Here is a 17,620-nt window from a genome sequence, read left to right as displayed (position 1 = left end):
CTTCCAGGCTTCCAGTGAGGTGAAAATACCACACCTCATCACTGATTTCCCAGAGCTCAGTTGGGGCCCTTTCTAATATTCTTTGGCCTGAAACTCACAGGTTTTTGTGTATGCACATGTATGCGGAGACCTTTACCATCTGCTTACACTCTCCTTTCTTTTACTTCATGCTTTCTGTAACCTGACTGATGCTCTTCTAAACCAGGCTTTCTTATGTGGTGATATATGTAATAGGACATTAAAATACATATGCCCTTTTGACTCAATAATTCTACTTTTAAGGTTTTTTTTCTGGCAGATACTTCTAAATGGAGAACGCCACCTAACCAAATAACATTGTTTATGTTAACTGAAGTTGGAAACAACCTTAATATCCAAAATTAAGGGGAGCGTTTAAGGTGATCTATTCCACTGCTATTCAATGGACTGTACCATACAGTCACTAAAAATGATGGTTATGAAGAATGTGGGCAACACAGGAAATGCTAAGGATACAATTCAGTGGAAAAAGCAGAATATTGAATGATACATCTACCATGACCATAATTAAGGAAAACAGCCAGATACTCAGAAGTAAGATTTTTAAAAGAACTTCCAAATTATCAACAGTGGTATATTAGGATAGTAAAGTTATGAGTTAACATTTTTTTCTCTCATTTTCTAAATTTTCTGTGATATGATTATTACTAGTTTTATGATGGAAAAATCATCTTTCCTCCTCTCTCCTGAAACACTTGAATCTTGCCTGTTGGCTTTATGGTTTGTATGTCTTCAGGACTGTAGTTTCTCTTTCTTCTCCATATTCTTTGGATAAAAAGATCACAAATGACTTAATGATGTGTTTTAAATCACTTAAACTTCTTGTTCTTCCTTGGTGGAATTTTTGAGGGATATCCAAGAGGTTTCTAAGCATGTGAAGAGAGAGAAACCATCTTGAGTGGTCTTCATTGGTGTGAGAAGGGGGAGAAGGCAAAGGGAGAAAGATACTGTTTACAGAGCACCTACAGTGCCCCAGGCCAGAGTAGTTTCCAGTCCTTCTATGCTGCATCCAAGCTTCTTCACAAGCTGGACGCTGACCCCAGGCAACCTCTCAGCCTCATCTTGCATCACTTCACTACTCATACCCCGTTTCCCAGCCACTAGGAGAGTGATCCCATTCCCCAAGCCCTCATGCTCTGTCACATCTCTATGCTTCTTTCCATGCTATTCCCTCTGGTTAGGATACCGTTCCTTCTCTGCTTGGCTAAACCTATTTGCTCTATAGGGCACTCCTCAAATGTCACTTCTGTGTTGCTTCCACAGCTTGGCACTGGGATTTCATAACATTTTTCCCATACCTCTTTTATACCACGTACTGTATCATAACTCTTTCCCCTCCTAAGCATTTGGGCTCTACATGGTTGTGAACACAGCGCTAGCACAATGCATGGCTCACAGGGGCATTCAATGAATGTTTGTGGAATGAGTGAATGAATGAAGAGTGAGCAAAATATGCAATCTGCTTTGAACTCTAGATCTTGGAAAACTCATTTATTCAACATTTGGCTCTTCACTTTGTACAGGTATCTGGAAAAGCAAAGATCTGCAAAGATCAGAGTTCCCTTTTTTAAAGAGACAGGAGAAATTCAGTGTACATTACAGCTACAATTTACTGGGTAAATTGAGTGCCAAGCATTTTGACTCTTTGGTCATGATTACTAAATGCCATTGGGATTTTACTTTACACCCTAAAAATGGATTTCTTCAAATTGCAAGTAGTTACCCATTAGTGAAACCATAAAATCAACTTAGTGGGTCACAGCAAGCATTTTTTTAAATGGAGTTGAACAAGGAATATCAGAGTATATCTCAAATAATATGGGTAAGCATCAATTCATGAAACTCTTAAATATACATAATATACATATAATACTGGTTTACAAAGTATAATACATTCATTACTCTGCAACACAGTAAAAAAAAAAAAAAAGGAAAACCCATTGATATTATTGTGACCATTTTAATCATTAAAACTCATACCTTTTAATGTGTGAACTACCATTTCATTGTATGGATATATACCATAGTATATTTGACCTGATAATTTCAAGTTTTGCATTCTTTTTTTAATTTATTTATTTATTTATTTGTTTTTGGCTGTGTTGGGTCTTCGTTGCTTCTCACAGGCTTTCTCTAGTTGCAGCGAGCGGGCGCTACTCTTTGTTGCGGTGCACGGGCTTCTCATTGCGGTGGCTTCTCTTGTTGCGGAGCACGGCTCTAGGCACGTGGACTTCAGTAGTTGTGGCTCGTGGGCTCCAGAGCGCAGGCTCAGTAGTTGTGGCGCACGGGCTTAGTTGCTCCGCGGCATGTGGGATCTTCCCAGACCAGAGATGGAACCCATGTCCCCTGCATTCGCAGGGAGATTCTTAACCACTGAGCCACCAGAGAAGTCCCCCAAGTTTTGTATTCTTTTAAACAACAGTATGATGGACATATATGTAGCTAAATCCCTATATCATTTACTTGAATTCCATGAATTGCTAGAAGTAGAATTTCTGAATCATATAAAAATTTATATAAAAATTTAAGGCTTTTGATACATGCTTTTTAATACCACCACCTCTGCCAAAAGATTATACCAGTTTTCACTATTATCAGTAACATGAAAGTTAGCACCTACTTTTGAAAAATTGTTTAAAATTCATATAATTTTTTTTTGGTGGAAACTATATGCATGTGTAGCTATCCCAGTCACCTGTGTGAGGCCCAGCAGTCATTTGGACCCTGTACTTCTCTTCTGTGCTGTGAAACTGGGAAATGGACAGTGGCTTCCTAATTACATTCCTGTCTTCAGTCTCTTCTAACTCCAATCAGTTTTCTGGTCTTTCTAGAGTAAAGTCTTCCTTGACCCTCCCTCAGTAGTTGATTGCTCTATCCTTTGTATTCTCAAAGCACATGACACATCCTTCTGTTACAGCGCTCGTCATGTTATATCGGAATTATTTTTGTCTTCTTGTGTCCTCTCTTCCAACCCCTCTAGGGTAGGGACTAAAAACTCTTCCTTCTTTACGTTTGTATCTGCCCCAGAGTTAAATATATAGCATGTACTCAGTAAATTTTCACTGAGTGAATGACAGCATCTTGTTTAATTGCGACCTCAGGACTGGTTCAAATCACATTAAAATTGGGCTATACCATGTAGCTGACTGTCTGTGGGAGTCCAAAGGCAAAACTGGTTCGGGAGGGCCCAGATTCAAGTAAGCCCAGAGCCTGCTTGTGCCTGTCCTCTGGAGTACCCCCGCTTAGCATGCTGGTTGGAGAGAGAGCAGTCTGCTCAGAGATGGCCTTGCTTTGTTAGGCCATTGCTAACAGCTTTGTTGGCTGGACCTTCTCTATGCCATGTTTTTTCCAAGGCCCGGAAACCTCAGACTCTAGGGATGCTGCTCCAGGGCCTCCTAGGTGCTGGTGTGCCATCCTACCTTGTGAGTCAACAGTGCATTTAATCCCAGAAGCAAGGGACCAGACATCACAGGCTGTCTGGCTTAGTAGTCTGGCCCGGGAAATGTCTGAGCTAATAGTAAACCTTGCAAAAAACCCATTCTTAAAATCCCAATAGGAAGAAAAATGCCGAGTGGGGAGATGGGCGGACTCTGATTGTCTTGAGTATCTTATGTAACTCTTTATGTGTATAGGCCTTGTAGACTTAGTACCCTTGTGGAATTGATCCTTCTGCCACGTTAAAACATATATTGTTAGTATTCTCTAATAGAATGTTGATTCATTCAACAGGTATTTCCTATGGGGAAATGTTGGTCAAAGGTTACAAACTATAACATGAATAAGTTCCAAGGATCTAATGTACATTATGGTGACTGTAGTTAGTAATACTCTATTGCATACTTGAAATTTGCTAAGAGAGTAGATCTTAAGTGTCCTTATCACATACAAAGAAAAAGTAACTGTGAAGTGATGAATATGTTAATTAACTTAATTGTGATGATTATTTCAGAATATATACATTTATCAAATCATCACCTTGTGCACTTCAAATATGTATAATTTTATTTGTCAGTTAGACCTCAGTAAAGCCAGAAAAGACAAAAGAAACCAAAACAGGCATTCCCTGAGCACCTACTATGTGTCAGGCTTTGTATTGGGTATAATGGATGCAGAGATGATTAAGACATGCACCTTATTCCCAGTGAGGTCACTGGCTGGTTAGTAGAAGAGGTAACAGAAGGCTGGGCTGCCAGTATTGCCCCCACTTCTCCAATCACAGACCATTCTCTATTGCTGTAAATGAAGGCATAATCTGGAACATGAATGTCACTCTTCAACTTAAAACCCTTTAATGGTTCCTCATTTTCCTCTGGGTAAAATTCAAGCTCCGTAATATGGCCTTTTATAATCTAGTTTCTGCCTGCCTCTCCTGGCACATATCTTGCCGCTCTCCTACCCACTTATACCAGCAGCTTTGTTTCTATCCACAGGAACCATTCAGAGTGTCCCAAAGGGCAGACGCTTCTGGTTCAGAGTGTCCCAAAAGGGCAAATCAATAGCCAGTTCAGGATTGGAGATTATTTATCCAGCCAAAGTTTTCTGGATGTGTGCTCAGTGTGTTGGACCATAGGAACATGAAGATGTACAAGAAACAGTCACTGTTCCTGGAAAAGGAGAGATGAGCATACTGGGAGGCGGGAATGGAATACATTGAGGCTGGAGGTGTGAACAAAAGTATAATGCGTTTGGGCAGGGAATAATAGTTTAGTCCAGCTGGAGCACAGGGTGTGTGTTTGGGAGGGACAAAAGATGAGACCAAAGAAGTAGATGGGAAGGACCAGATGGGAAATGGTCTTCTGTCATAAAAACAAGTCTGGACTTCATATTTTGGGCAGTGGGTAATCAACTGAGGTAGTTAGGTCAGGTAATGACTAGACTAAGGGTGGAATGTTGGACCCAACCTCTTGTTGCTTCTCTGTTTCCTAGAATCTAGCCAAGCTCTCCCCACCCCAAATCTGATATTGGACTTGGGTCAGGGGACAGTTTGCTGAAGAGAATTCTTATCAGTATCACCTATCATCATTATCCAGTCATTCGTCCCTCATGCTTTAGGGGATTGTCTGTAGTTCTCTCTTCTGTGTTGGACCACTCTCCATGACAGTGTCCACTCCGTGACTTCTAAATTTCATGTAGGAAAGAAAGGATCATCGTGATCCAGTGGGCCTTGCCCTGAGTGTGTGTGTGTATGATTTGTCAACAATCGAGTATTTTATGGGAGTTTATGGGACTTAATTAAAGATGCTGGAGCAGGAGCGCTGTGGGACATCAGCAGAGACCTCAGCAATAAACCGCAACTCCAGGCTCTGGAATGCAGTAAATGTTTAAGAGACTTCCTTCCTTTCATTACTGAATTTTACTTTACTTTTATACCAGTAAAGAGTTGTGTTTTATTGGTTGAAATTTCTTGATTCCGTTTTCCCCAGGTCTGTTTAAAAGCTACGTTTTATCCTTGAGGATGTTTGGCTCGTGATGGGGGAAGTGCTGCCAGCGAATTCAATTAACTGGCAGAGCTCGCAGATATTAGACACGGAGTTCTTTTTTTCCTTCTTTTTCACAACTGCTACATAAACACAGCTGGGTTTAATATTTGTCGTAACAAAGATTTAACTTGAATCGTTTTACTCTGGGTAATTAATGCTTGGAACCTCGGCTACTTCTTCGTTCGTTTGTGATCTGCATTTTTGACTCTGGCTATCTAGATAATGAAGTGTGCTCCTCTAGGTCTTTGCCCTGCCTTAAAACTGCTTAATATTTGGCCGTTCCCACTAGAGAGCAGATGCTTTTCTTTGCAAGAATTGAATTTCTGTCAGCTCTTTTATGCATCATGTGTTTGGAACTGTAAGTGGATCAAGTTGTTCATCACAGCAGGGACACTGTGAAACACATCTATTATACACACTTCCCACCACCCCCCTTCCTGTTTTGTTTTGTTTTTTTTTCTCCCCTGAGGAGGTGGAGATGCCCAGATCCCCTTGGGAGATATCTCACTCTGTGTGGATGTATCCATGTGATCCACCATGGATCCGGCCTGGCTACATCCCTAAGCATGGAAATCTATATCCATTCAGCCCAGGATTGTTGCTGAGACGAATCCTGCTTTTATCTTTGTAAACACCAAGCACTTCATTAACTCCCAAATACACATAAGTTTGGGTCACTAGATAAACCCACTAGGCTTAGCATAATGAGTGACATTTCAGTCATTGATGCCCCAGAAAATGTTAATTGTGAGCCCATTATTCTTTTTTATGCTAAAATAATGGCTTGGGTAGTTTTGGCTTTGGAGTTGGGTTAATGTGGAAGAATAGTCAGCATCTATTAGGCTCCTGCTGTGTGCCAGGTACTGTGTGAAAGGCTTTGAAAATCTTGACATTCAATCTACATAATAATCCTGAGGGGAAGGGGAAGTACTTTACCCCTTTTTTGTTAAATGAAGAGAAGAAAATAAGATGCCTAAAGACATCCAGCTAATAGCAAGCAGCTGAGTCAGAATCTGAACTCCGGGTTTGCTAGACATACATTCATTGGTTGATCAATGCATGGATTTATTATACATGTTCATTACATGCAGCCATTGCTCCATTTGGGTTGTCCCGTTCCACATCAAGTCTCAGGCCAGCTGATTGGCTTTTATGAACACCTTTGTATCCATCTAAATCTGAACTGTTGGTGGTGATTGGAATCATTTATTTAGTTTTGCTTTTTCCATCAAGCTCAATGCAAATACAATCCAACTTCCCAAAGCAACCTACCATCTTCTTGCAGTTTTCATCTTGTGAATTTCAATCCCTAGATTCAGCTTTGAGCTGACAGCTGAGAATTCCAAATCTAAATAGTTTAGTTTGTCAACACAGCTTTGAAAAGCAGGAGTCTTGATGATGTTCCTACTGTGATATGCTCATCTTTTGGGCCTCAGATAATGCTAAAGGCAAAAGTGCATTCTGGTGCATTTTTCATCGATATCATTCAATTTGCAGGAGTCATTATGGGACATTCACATGTCTGAGTGAAAGACCGCTGATCTGTAGGATTAATTATAGTTAAATGGAAAGGTGGCTTTTGCTCATGAAGAAAGTCAGTCTCTTGGTAAACATTTTTAGTTATGAATAACTTTAGTCTTCCTCCAAATACTTTTCATTAGAAGCAAGCATTAGTGTCCTGGTTCATTAGCAATAGAGTAACTGCTTTATTGTTGATCTGCAGTCCATTTTGTTGTTGAAAGATGTTGGTATTTTTTTTTTAAAAATTGAAGTATATATTGTAAAAAAACATGCATTATAACTTTCCTTTTACAAGTGTGTATCTGTCTTTTCAAAGGTAACTTACATTTGTATTTTGTGCCTTGTGTTTGCAAGAGACTGGTTCTTGGTTTATTCATGTTGACAACTGAAAAGCCTTAGACCTAATTAAAAGAATTTCCACAAGCACCTTTACTGAACCATTTCATTACGCGGCACTGCACAGATTGCATTGTGAAACATGGTGATAGTTTAAATCTGACCTTTAAACCTAAACTGCCAGAAGTAAGGGGGAGAAAACCCTTCTTTGAAAATACTCCATGGATACATACATACACAGGCATACGTGCATGAACATATATGGATAGAAATAATCTTTTTATTGAATGACCACCTAATATTATAAATACACATTTACTTTGAGCTCAAGTCTTGTAACCTTCTTTAGTGTTCAGCTGCATTAATTGTGTGTGTGTGTGTGTGTGTGTGTGTGTGGTGTGTTAAAACTAAATTGTTTTTTAGGGAAAACAAAGACAATTTCACTTCGGGCAAAAAAAGAAAAATGTGTTTGGAGGAAGATGAGTATTACAAATAGATAGAAAAATGCAAAAATCTTTGCTCCTGTGTGTTTCCATTTACAATGCTGAGGTGCTGGGATTAACCAGGCAGGGAGGGGGCTGGAGTGCACTGTGAGTGCAAGACTCCTCCTGAGCTTTATTTGGCAGAGAGTAGAAATGGACCTTTTTGTTTTAAAATTGTACTTTTTTACTCCAAGAATGTCATCCTGAGGACTTGATAGTTTGTTCTCAGGATGCTCAACAAAGCCATTATAACATGTAGTGAAGTAGCCACTCACATAATGAAAATTGATCCTTTTGTCTGACAAAAAGCTGCTTAGAATTGTAATGCTCACCTCTTAACTTTGCGACTTAATACTCGGCCCACAAGATGTCAGGAGAGACAGAGGGAGCAAAGACCTGGGCCCCTGGGGTCATAGCCAGCCCCAGCTTGGAGCTCCGCATAACCAGCACAGCCCCCACACCCCCATGGAGAACCAGGCACTTTGAGGGGATGCAGAAGAAGCAATTAAAGCCAACCGAGGTCAAGGTACAACCATGTTCTCGAGTAAGAAACAGAAAAGCGAGGAATGAAAGGAGGCAATAATGGAGATATATTAAGTTGTGGAAAAAAATAAACCAGTATCGTGGACAAATCTAATTTGCTGGTCTAAGAAATCCTGGCAGCAGTAAGAATTAATGGAATAGCGCAGACTTTGGAGTAAGACAGACTGGTGCTTGACTTTAGCCTCTGCCCCTTGCTGTACTATCTGTGTGAGATGGGGCTGAGGCTCACTTTTCTCATCTGTATAGTGGGGATAACTGTCCCTGCCTGGCCCACTTGTTCTGAAATTTTAATACAGTGCTGGGCATGAAAACACCTACCATGGCTTTTGGTATCTAGTAGAGTGCTTGATAAATACTAGTTCCTGTTCCTTTTTCCTGATGAATTCCTGGTTTTCTCAGAAACTATTACTGGGAAAGAGAGTGGGGTGAGATTGCCTTTACATATCAAGACTTTTTGCTTCAAATTTAGGCAAGAACTAACTAAGGCACAGAGAGATGCACCATGCCATTTCATTGCCCACGTGAAGGTAGCAGAGGAGCCAATATACACATGCCCCTGAGGATGGGAAAACAAGGCAATAGTTCCTCCTCCCCTCTCCAGACCCAGACATTCCCCAGGAGATCTTATAACAAAGCCTTGATGTCTAGTTTATTCAGGAAAGGAAGAATCAATTTGCCTTAGTCCTTAAGGGCTATTTTTTAAGCGGGGAGAGAAAGTAATTCTATTGCCCCCCTTCCAGCTACTGCAGGTGTCTAATTTGCCAAAAAAAGAAACTTTTAACTTCAGTTCTGACACTGAGCAGTTAATGCAAGCGGACCCCCTGCCCAGGCTGACTTGAGTCAGAGTTTGAGAAGAGCTATATCTCTACTTGCAGTGTTGTGCCAGCACTGAGGGTGGCCATGGTCCCTGCCTCCCTAGAACCTTCAGTCTAATGGAAGAGACAGACGTTAATGGACTGTCACATAATACATCATCACTTTGCTGTTTGTCTCTGAAGGAAAGGCACAGGGAGAGTATATGACAAGGGAACCTTGGCCTAATCTGAGGGGGTCAGACCGAGGCAGTGGTATTTGAGCTGAGATCTAAAGGATGAATAGTAGTTGATCTAGGGCCTTGGGTTGTCCAGTATGGTAGCTACTATCCACATGTGGCTATTTAAATTTAAATTGATTAAAATGAAATAAAATTCAGTTCCTCAGTCGAAGCAGCTACATTTCAAGTGCTCAATAGCAGCTACCACACTGGACAACACAGGTGACCGATTATCTGTGGAAAGGCCTGTTGCACGGTGCTGAATGCTAGGCAAGGGGGTGATGGTGGAGAGAGCACTCCAAACAGAGGAGTTAGCCTATCCAAAGGTCCTGGAGTATAATAGAGGCCAGGGCAACTGGAACCCAGTTGGTGTGGCCGAAGCCATGGAGGGGGTGCAGGAGCCTCGGATCTGAAAAAGGCTGGAGCCTTGCAGGCCAGGCTAGGACTGTCTTTATCCTCAGAGCAACCGGGAAGCTACTGAAAGATCTTAAGGTGCCAGCACTGATGGAAAGAGGTGGATAGGAGTGTCTCAGAGGTGGCTAGGTGAATAGCATGCCGTCCTTATTCTCCTCTCCCCCTACAAATTGCAACCAAGTGATGAAGAAACAATCTTATACTTGTTGAGTGGTATAAATTGCAAGGGTTATCTTCATCGTAGCGGGAAGGAAGATATGTATGCTGCTGGTTATACAAAAAAAGCTAAATATGATGATGAATACAATGGGAGAGCCCCTTTTGAAGTAGTAATAAGCTAACTTGCGGCTGGTCTGGGGGAGCTTGACTGCAAGCCCTCGGGAGCTGGGCCCTGATCATATGCAGCTCTGTTCCCAGCAAATCTCCAGCATGGGGCCTGCAAAGATTAGGTCTCAACCAAAGTAACAGACTAATGTGCCCGGAGAAAGAGCTATTTGTTTTGACAGGGCATCACAGAAAGTCAGCAGCTTTTTAGAATTTTTTTAATAGAAGAGTTTTGTTAGAGAATGAGATAAAGAGTATCCCAGGCTTAGGGATAGTTTTGAGGCCTCTGAGATTGAGTAGAAGATAAAGTTGGAAACAGAGCTGGAGCCAAACCCATAGAAGGCCTTGAATATTGTGCTAAGGAACTTGGACTTTATATGTTAGCACCATGGAGTCACTGAAAATTTTAGAAGAAGGAAGTGATATGATTCAACCTCTCGTTTTAGAAAGATAATTCAAAGTGTGAAGGATGGATTAGACCAGGAAGAAAATAGGAGAAGGGCCACCAGTTGAAAGACTGGTGCAGTAGTCCAGGTACTAATTAAACAAAACACAAAGCCAGGCAGTTTTTTATGTCTGTTCTCCATTTACATCCATTATATTTTAATCCTCACAATGTATGTATGTTACAAATACCTCATTTTACAGCAAAGGAAACTGAAGCTCAGAAAGGTTAAGAAAGTAGGGAAGACTGATTTCTAATCTTAGACTTGGCTTTTGTGACTCAAGCTCTACACTCTACTGCCTGAGGAGTGCACGGCGATAGAGGAGCAAGTGAAGCCAAGAGACCCCAGAGGCAGAGCCTGCAGTGACCAGGGTAAACAGGAAGAGGGTGCGGGATGGGGGGGGGGGACGCTGCTTATGTTACTGGACATGTGGCACGTGCAGTGTTGTGTAAGACTGGCCCCGTTGTCCACTTTAATTCACTCAGCGACCAGGGCTTCATTTTCCTTGCAATTTTGGTTGCATCTTAGTGATGACCTTCTGCAAAAGGGAAATGGATGAGTATCAATTTCTCCCCCCGTCCTTCCCAACTGAGACCATTTCTTCCAATGATCATTCACTGAAGAATGTGATCCTAGACTTTCCTCCAAGCACGGAGGCTCGGCCATTGGAAATGCCTTTTAAGATGTCAAAACACTCGCTCATCTGTTCTTTTATTTAGCAAAAAGTGCTGAATGATGACACTGGGCCAAGTACTGCTGGACCACTGCTGGCCCTTCTAGGAACTCACAGTCTAGCAGGAAAGGTAGTAGACACTACAATTCACTGACAACTCGCAGTCCAAGGGGGCCCAGGCAGGGCGTCATTAAGCCTGTCTTAGTGATCAGGGAAGGCTTCACAAAGGAGGGGACATTTGGATTCCCTCTTTCCCTTAACCCAAGGCAATGTTTAATTTGACTATTAAAGAAAAATACCTCATTTAAATTCTTTATTATAAAAGTAACATGCTTTTTTATAAAGCATAATCAAAACAATCAGAAGTGCATAAAATAGAAAGTGAAAGCATCCCTACATGGTTAAAGTTTGATACGTGGCATTTTAGATTCTTACTACATATATGTAAACATCCATATATATAAATGATTTATATATATATATATTTTTTTTTTTTTTAATGATTCATGTTATATACATTGCTCTGTAACTTGTGTTTTCTCCCCATTTGGGTGTAGTTTGTGGACATCTTTTCATGTTAGTTCACAGAGTACTGCCACTTTTTTTTTTTTTTTTTTAGCAGCTATGCAATATTTCAAGGATGTGGTATAATTTACCTAATAGGCCCCTACTCATGGACACTTGGATGGTCTTTCAAAGGGTAAATAGATGTTCACAAGTAGGACAGAAAGGGACAAGGGACAACTCCATCTGAGTTGTCAGCATGTGTTTGGGTTGGAGGGTAGTATATGCTCCTAGATAGCAATTCAGTGTCAGTCAAATACCCATTAAGGGGGGCCAAGGGAAGCGAGACCAGCTGAGGAAAGCGTCACAGACTACTCTGAGGAGTTGGGATGTTTTCCTGCAGGTGGTGATGGCCAAGGGTGGGGGCATTGAAGGATTTTGATAGAGATCAGATCCATATATTTCCAAGAATACTAGGACAGCTATGGGTGGATGGCATTGAAGGAAAACTAAAGACAGAGAGCCCATCTGATCTGGGAAACTACTCCACTGATCTGGGCCAGAGAAGATGGGCAGCACAGGGCCAAGGTCATGGGCACTGAGAGATTCAGGATATATTGGCAAGAGGGTGGTAAGATGTGGAGAATGGTTGTGGGAAGGGAAGGAGAAGAATGGAATCTAACATCTGAATCTAGCCTAGGAGACTGGCTGGATGATGCTGCGGTATCCAAGATGGGAAAAGAGGAGGAGGAGGGAAGTTAAGATGCTGACAAGTTCAATTTTGTACTCTCTTCCCTTTGTTTTCTGTCTCCCTCCTGATACCTCATTAAAGGAGGAAGCCACCCTTGCTGGCTTTTCTGTCCCCCCAAATTATGTCTGATGATCCCTGATGTTAATGATTTGACCAGCACCCCCAGGAGCACTCAGAGCAGGTTGGGTTTTAGATGTATGACTGTGGGTTATTTAAGCCTTAGATTCTCCTTCCTCACTTTTATTTAAAGGACAGTATGCTATCACCAGTTATCAGTTGTGCATATACTTGAAGTTTCAAAGTTTGAAGTGCTGACAAAAGCTTCTCCTTGTTGTAGGGTGAGGAGAGGTCTTCAGAAGTCTTGGCCTGAGTGGTCACAGGGGCACCAAGAGCCCAGGACCACTTGGCTGGTTTCAGAGCAGCTGGGGCGGGCAGGAAGGCACACACTCCTATTTGCTTAGTCACAATCAGCAACGACTTCTTTGTGTAAAATGGTAATGAGGCCATTAGGAGAGGCTCACCTGAAGTGCAGCCTTGTGAGTCCAAGGTAATTAAACACCTCCTGAACGAAAGCAAAAGGCCAGGGAAGGTTAAGTGAGGAATAATCTGCGGCACAGGTGGCCCAAGGGCTTTGAGGAGACAAAAGAGAGACACTGGCTTGTACTGTTTCAAAGGATGGAAATGTCACCCTCGTCCCCGGGAAAGGCAGGACTTTTATTGTTTGGAGGGTGGGAAGTGGGCAATATTTTTAACATTTTAATAAAGCATATTTCTTTTTCACATTGCTATTTCAAGTTGGAGGTCCATGACAGACTTGCCGGGGCACTGAGTGGCCTGCGCTGCTTCTCGTGGGCTCTCACCACAGCGGTGCTGGGGCGCATGTGTGCCAGAATGGGGTTGGGGGGGTGGTCACGATAAAACGAATATTTCCACCCAGGTGTCACATGACAGACTCCAAGCTGCTTGCAGAGGAAAATTGTTTTCCTTGGCCCACCTCTGAGTGGAGATGGGGAGGCTGCCTGCTCACCGCATGTTCCCGTCCCTTCTGACTTAGCCGAGAAGTAGATCATCCCACCTTCACTCACTAGATTGTCCAAGCATGTGGCACGCCCCTTGAGCAGCAGCACAGAATTTCTTCCCCTACACTCAGTAAACACGGATTATTTTTATTTTAAAAGATCTGGCAAAAGAGGATTTTTGCCATTCGGTTTCTTGCCTCAAAATCTCTGCTGTCTCCACATAAAAGCTTATACATGAATGTTTTTAGCAGCGTTAATAATAATAGCCAAAAAGTAGAAACAACCCAGGTGCCCATCAGCTGATGAAGAGCTAAAATGTGGTCTTTCCATATGATGAAATATTATTCAACTGTGAAAAAGAAGGAAGTACTAATAAGTGCTACAGTGTGGATGAAACATGTTTATAATGAGCAGTATGCTAAGTGAAAGAAGCCAGTCACACAAAAAAGACCATCTATTGTATGATTCCATTTGTAAGAAATGTCCAGAATAGGCAAATTCATAGAGACAGAAAGTGGATCACTGGTTACCTAGGACTGGGGTGAGGGAGGAGGGGAGCAGGATTAGTGGGCAGTGAGAAGTACCTGCCAATAAGATGCGTTTTCTTTTTGGGGTGATGAAAGTGTTCTGGAATTAGATAATAGTGATAGTTCTACAACATTGTCACTGTACTAAACTACTGAATTATATATTTTAAATGAATGAATTTTATAATATGTAAAATATATCTTAATAAGCTATTACAAACCCCTTATCAGAAGCTTGGTAATAAGAAATAATGTCCATGGAGCATTTCAAGAGTGTATGTAATCCATCCCAGATTCTTAATATTTTTAGGTTCACAGGCACCTTTAGGAACCTGAGGATAGCTATACAGCCTGTACCCAGAAAAATGATCATTACTCATTCATATTAAAAATTTGTAGATGATTCATGGACCACCTGCATCTAATTTCCTATTTCATCTTTAAATTTTACCCTAAATTTTATCCTTAAATAGTGTCAGGCCGTTAGGTAGTCCTATATCTAAGTCCCATACAGATTCCTGAAATGTGCTCTTCATATGTCACCTACACGCTTAAAAACAGTCATTAGCTTTACATTTATCTCAAAATGAAGGAAAAAATTTCTTAATGTATTCACAGCTCTTGACCCCTGCCTTTCCCTCTATCCTCATTCTAAGCCATATTCTCCATTCTCTCCACTGAAGCCACAGTTCTCCCTAGTCTCTGAACTCCTCCTCACTACAGTGTCTTTGCAAATGCTGATCCCCGTGTTTGGTACACTGTTCCTTTCCCTCTTCGCGAGTTAACTACTTCAGCTCATCCTTCGGATCTCAGTCTAAGCCTGTTTCTCTCCGGGAAGCCTTCCTTGACCTCTTTGGTGAGCTCTATCACAGGCTTGTCATGGTAGCAATGTCATATGTATTGGTATTTTCTTCACGAGAATATAAGTTTAGTGAGGGGAGGACCCTTGTCTGGTTTTGCTCACCGTTGTATCACCATTGACTCAAGGCTACCAAGTTGCACAATTCCAGGGACACTTTTCACATGGAACATAGTGTGAGTGGTGTGCCCGGAAGTTGTGCAATATGGCTTCCTGAGATGGATGGCATATTGGAAACAGACCAGGAAGCTTAATGTTGTCTCTGATGTTGAGGGCAACAACCGTCATGTCACACAATCTTTCCTACACTGAGGACTCATAGGAAAAAATCTCTTTTCATTCTCACTTTCAGGAAATTTTGTGTTCATGTGTGCAACTGCTTTGGACCCAAAGAATCTCACAACTTCTCATGTTTCCCTTTTTGCTTTGCCATGACTTTCTTGTCTATTTTGTTTTAATCTGTTGGGTGCCTATCTATAAGCTATATAAGTGTGTTTCTGTAAGTCTATGTAATGACTATTCCTTTAGAATATGAGGTTTATAATAATATACATATTATATATACTTTATATATATTTAATAAATATATAATTTATAGTACATTTAATAAATATATATTTAGAGTATGAGGTATATGATAATATATATTATAATCTGTTATAAATAAGCCATTTATTTCTAATATTTGTAAGTAATCTGAAGAGGAAATGGAATTGGAACTAAAAAAATTTGTGTATCTTGGGCTCAGATTATAAGACTTCAATTAATATTCCAACTTGGTCACTTCTTGGGTTTGTTACTAGGCATGTAATATAACCTCTCTGAGACTGTTTCACCCTTGTAAGATGGGAGCACAATCCCTTTCCTACAGGATTGTTGAAAGAATTAAGTAAGAAAATTTATGTGAAAGCAATTAACCTGGCACATTGAAACTGCTTAGAAAGTGGTTTTGTTTTTGTTTTTATTAGATACTCTCTAATAGGAGCAAGATTTGTTTAAATTTCAAAAACCTGCCCTAATACTGAATGTGTGTTTGTTCTCCCAGCAGTTGATGTGTCAAATCCATCCCCATCCCGGGGGTTTTCTAGAGCTCTGTGTGTGTTGGGTGTAGCCAGCCATCCTCCTCCGACCCTGCCCTCAGCCTCTGTCTCCTTTGTGTCACCAGATCTCTTCACTGAAGAACCGGCTGAAGAAGGTCTCCACAACAACTGGTGATGGTGTGGCCAGAGCCTTCCTCAAGGCCCAGGCCGCTTTCTTCGGCAGCTACCGAAATGCTCTGAAAATAGAGCCGGTGAGTAGCTTCTTGGCATGTCACGAATCTGTGTTTGGTCAGGACCACGGGAAACCTGCTATTCATCTGGTTGTTGAATTCACCAAAAGAGGTTGTGTGTGTGTGTGTGTGTGTGTGTGTGTGTGTGTGTGTGTGTGTTGGAGGGCCGGGGAAGTGTCCTCCCCTCGCGCTATCTCTTAGCACAAGGAAGCTGAGCTGCCCTGTGTGACGCACTCTCTGCTCCTGTGGATGTTAGGGCCCCTCCCCTCCCTGGTCAGTAGCAGCCTCTGCGGGTCACAGCGCTCAGCACTGCACACACACCTGCTCTCACTGAGGAGTCCCAGTAAGCCTGTGAGGGAGCAGTGATCATCTCCACTTGACAGATGGGGAAACCGAGGCTCACAGAAGCAATGACTTGCTGACCAGTGGAGGGGCCAGGTAGGTCGGCCCAGTGCCCATGCTTTCCCACTGTGCCTCACCGCCCTTTTCCTGCACAGGGACCTCTACTCCACACTTGAGAAAGCAAGGCATCCAGGGGGCTCACTTCTTAGAGGTTCCCAGAGTGGTCTTGATGTATTGACTACCAAGTATACTGAGGACTGGGGAATAATGTCTTCTGCCTCCATGGCCCTTCAACCTTTCTGAGCCTCTGTGGCCTCATCCGTGAGGTGATTAGTTATTGTGCGGATATGAAGACACCAGGTCATCCCTAAAACCAAAGAAGCTACCAGCTCGCCCAGCTTCAGTGAGAAGCTTTTATCGGATATCTGCCTCCTCGTAGCCTCTTGGCCAAGGAGAATGGAGAAATTGGCCCAGGGACCTGGGTCGCTGCATAGGAGAGGACATTGGAGGGGACCTTGCTGACAGCCCTTTTCTCTAGGGAGCACGGAGCTCCCTTCAACCTGAACAGGCGGAGATGGCAGCCACACCCGCCTAGTCAGAGTGGCTGTGAGGGACCAGCCCAGGTCGCACTGCCTGTAGGTCAGGATGTTTGTTTTTGTTTTAACCCAGAGCATTTTATTAGATTAAATGACAGAAGATGAGTAGATATCAGGCAGTGCATTTCATGTGCAAACTCTGACAGTGAATCTTGACCATGCTTCCTCATAAGCCACAGTTATACCTTGCTAAGTACTTTTTCACTATTATGACTCCATTGCGTGTGTAAGTGAAGCACAGAGTGGTAGCAAACACCTTGTTTTCCCTTCACCCAGGGCGCATGCTCTGTGAAGTGGCTGGGGCGGTGGGTGCTCAGGGAGCAGCAGCCTGATGCCACCTTGTTCCTTGTCTTCCATCCAGCACTTGGGCCTGACTCGCTAGGCTGCCTCAGCTTCAGGCAATGTCATGGTCACGTAATAGAAGGGATGCACTCTTTTTCCTTCCTAAGAAATACTTCCCT

The 17,620-nt window shown here is 42.2% G+C and overlaps 1 protein-coding gene across 11 annotated transcripts in view; it reads left to right on the top strand.

The window, feature by feature from the left end:
• Positions 1-17,620, top strand: part of DENND1A (DENN domain containing 1A) — a 531,128-nt gene that overhangs the window by 366,254 nt on the left and 147,254 nt on the right. For all 11 annotated transcript variants that reach the window (XM_082403252.1, XM_082403251.1, XM_082403250.1 and 8 more), the window contains one exon: positions 16,117-16,242. In XM_082403252.1, the coding sequence (XP_082259378.1) occupies positions 16,117-16,242 (126 nt within the window). The remainder of the gene's footprint in view (positions 1-16,116; positions 16,243-17,620) is intronic.

Source organism: Balaenoptera borealis, assembly GCF_965194805.1.
Source record: "Balaenoptera borealis genome assembly, chromosome: 8".
NCBI lineage: Eukaryota > Metazoa > Chordata > Mammalia > Artiodactyla > Balaenopteridae > Balaenoptera > Balaenoptera borealis.
Note: the sequence above shows the minus strand (reverse complement) of the source record. Positions and strands in the feature narration are given on the sequence as shown.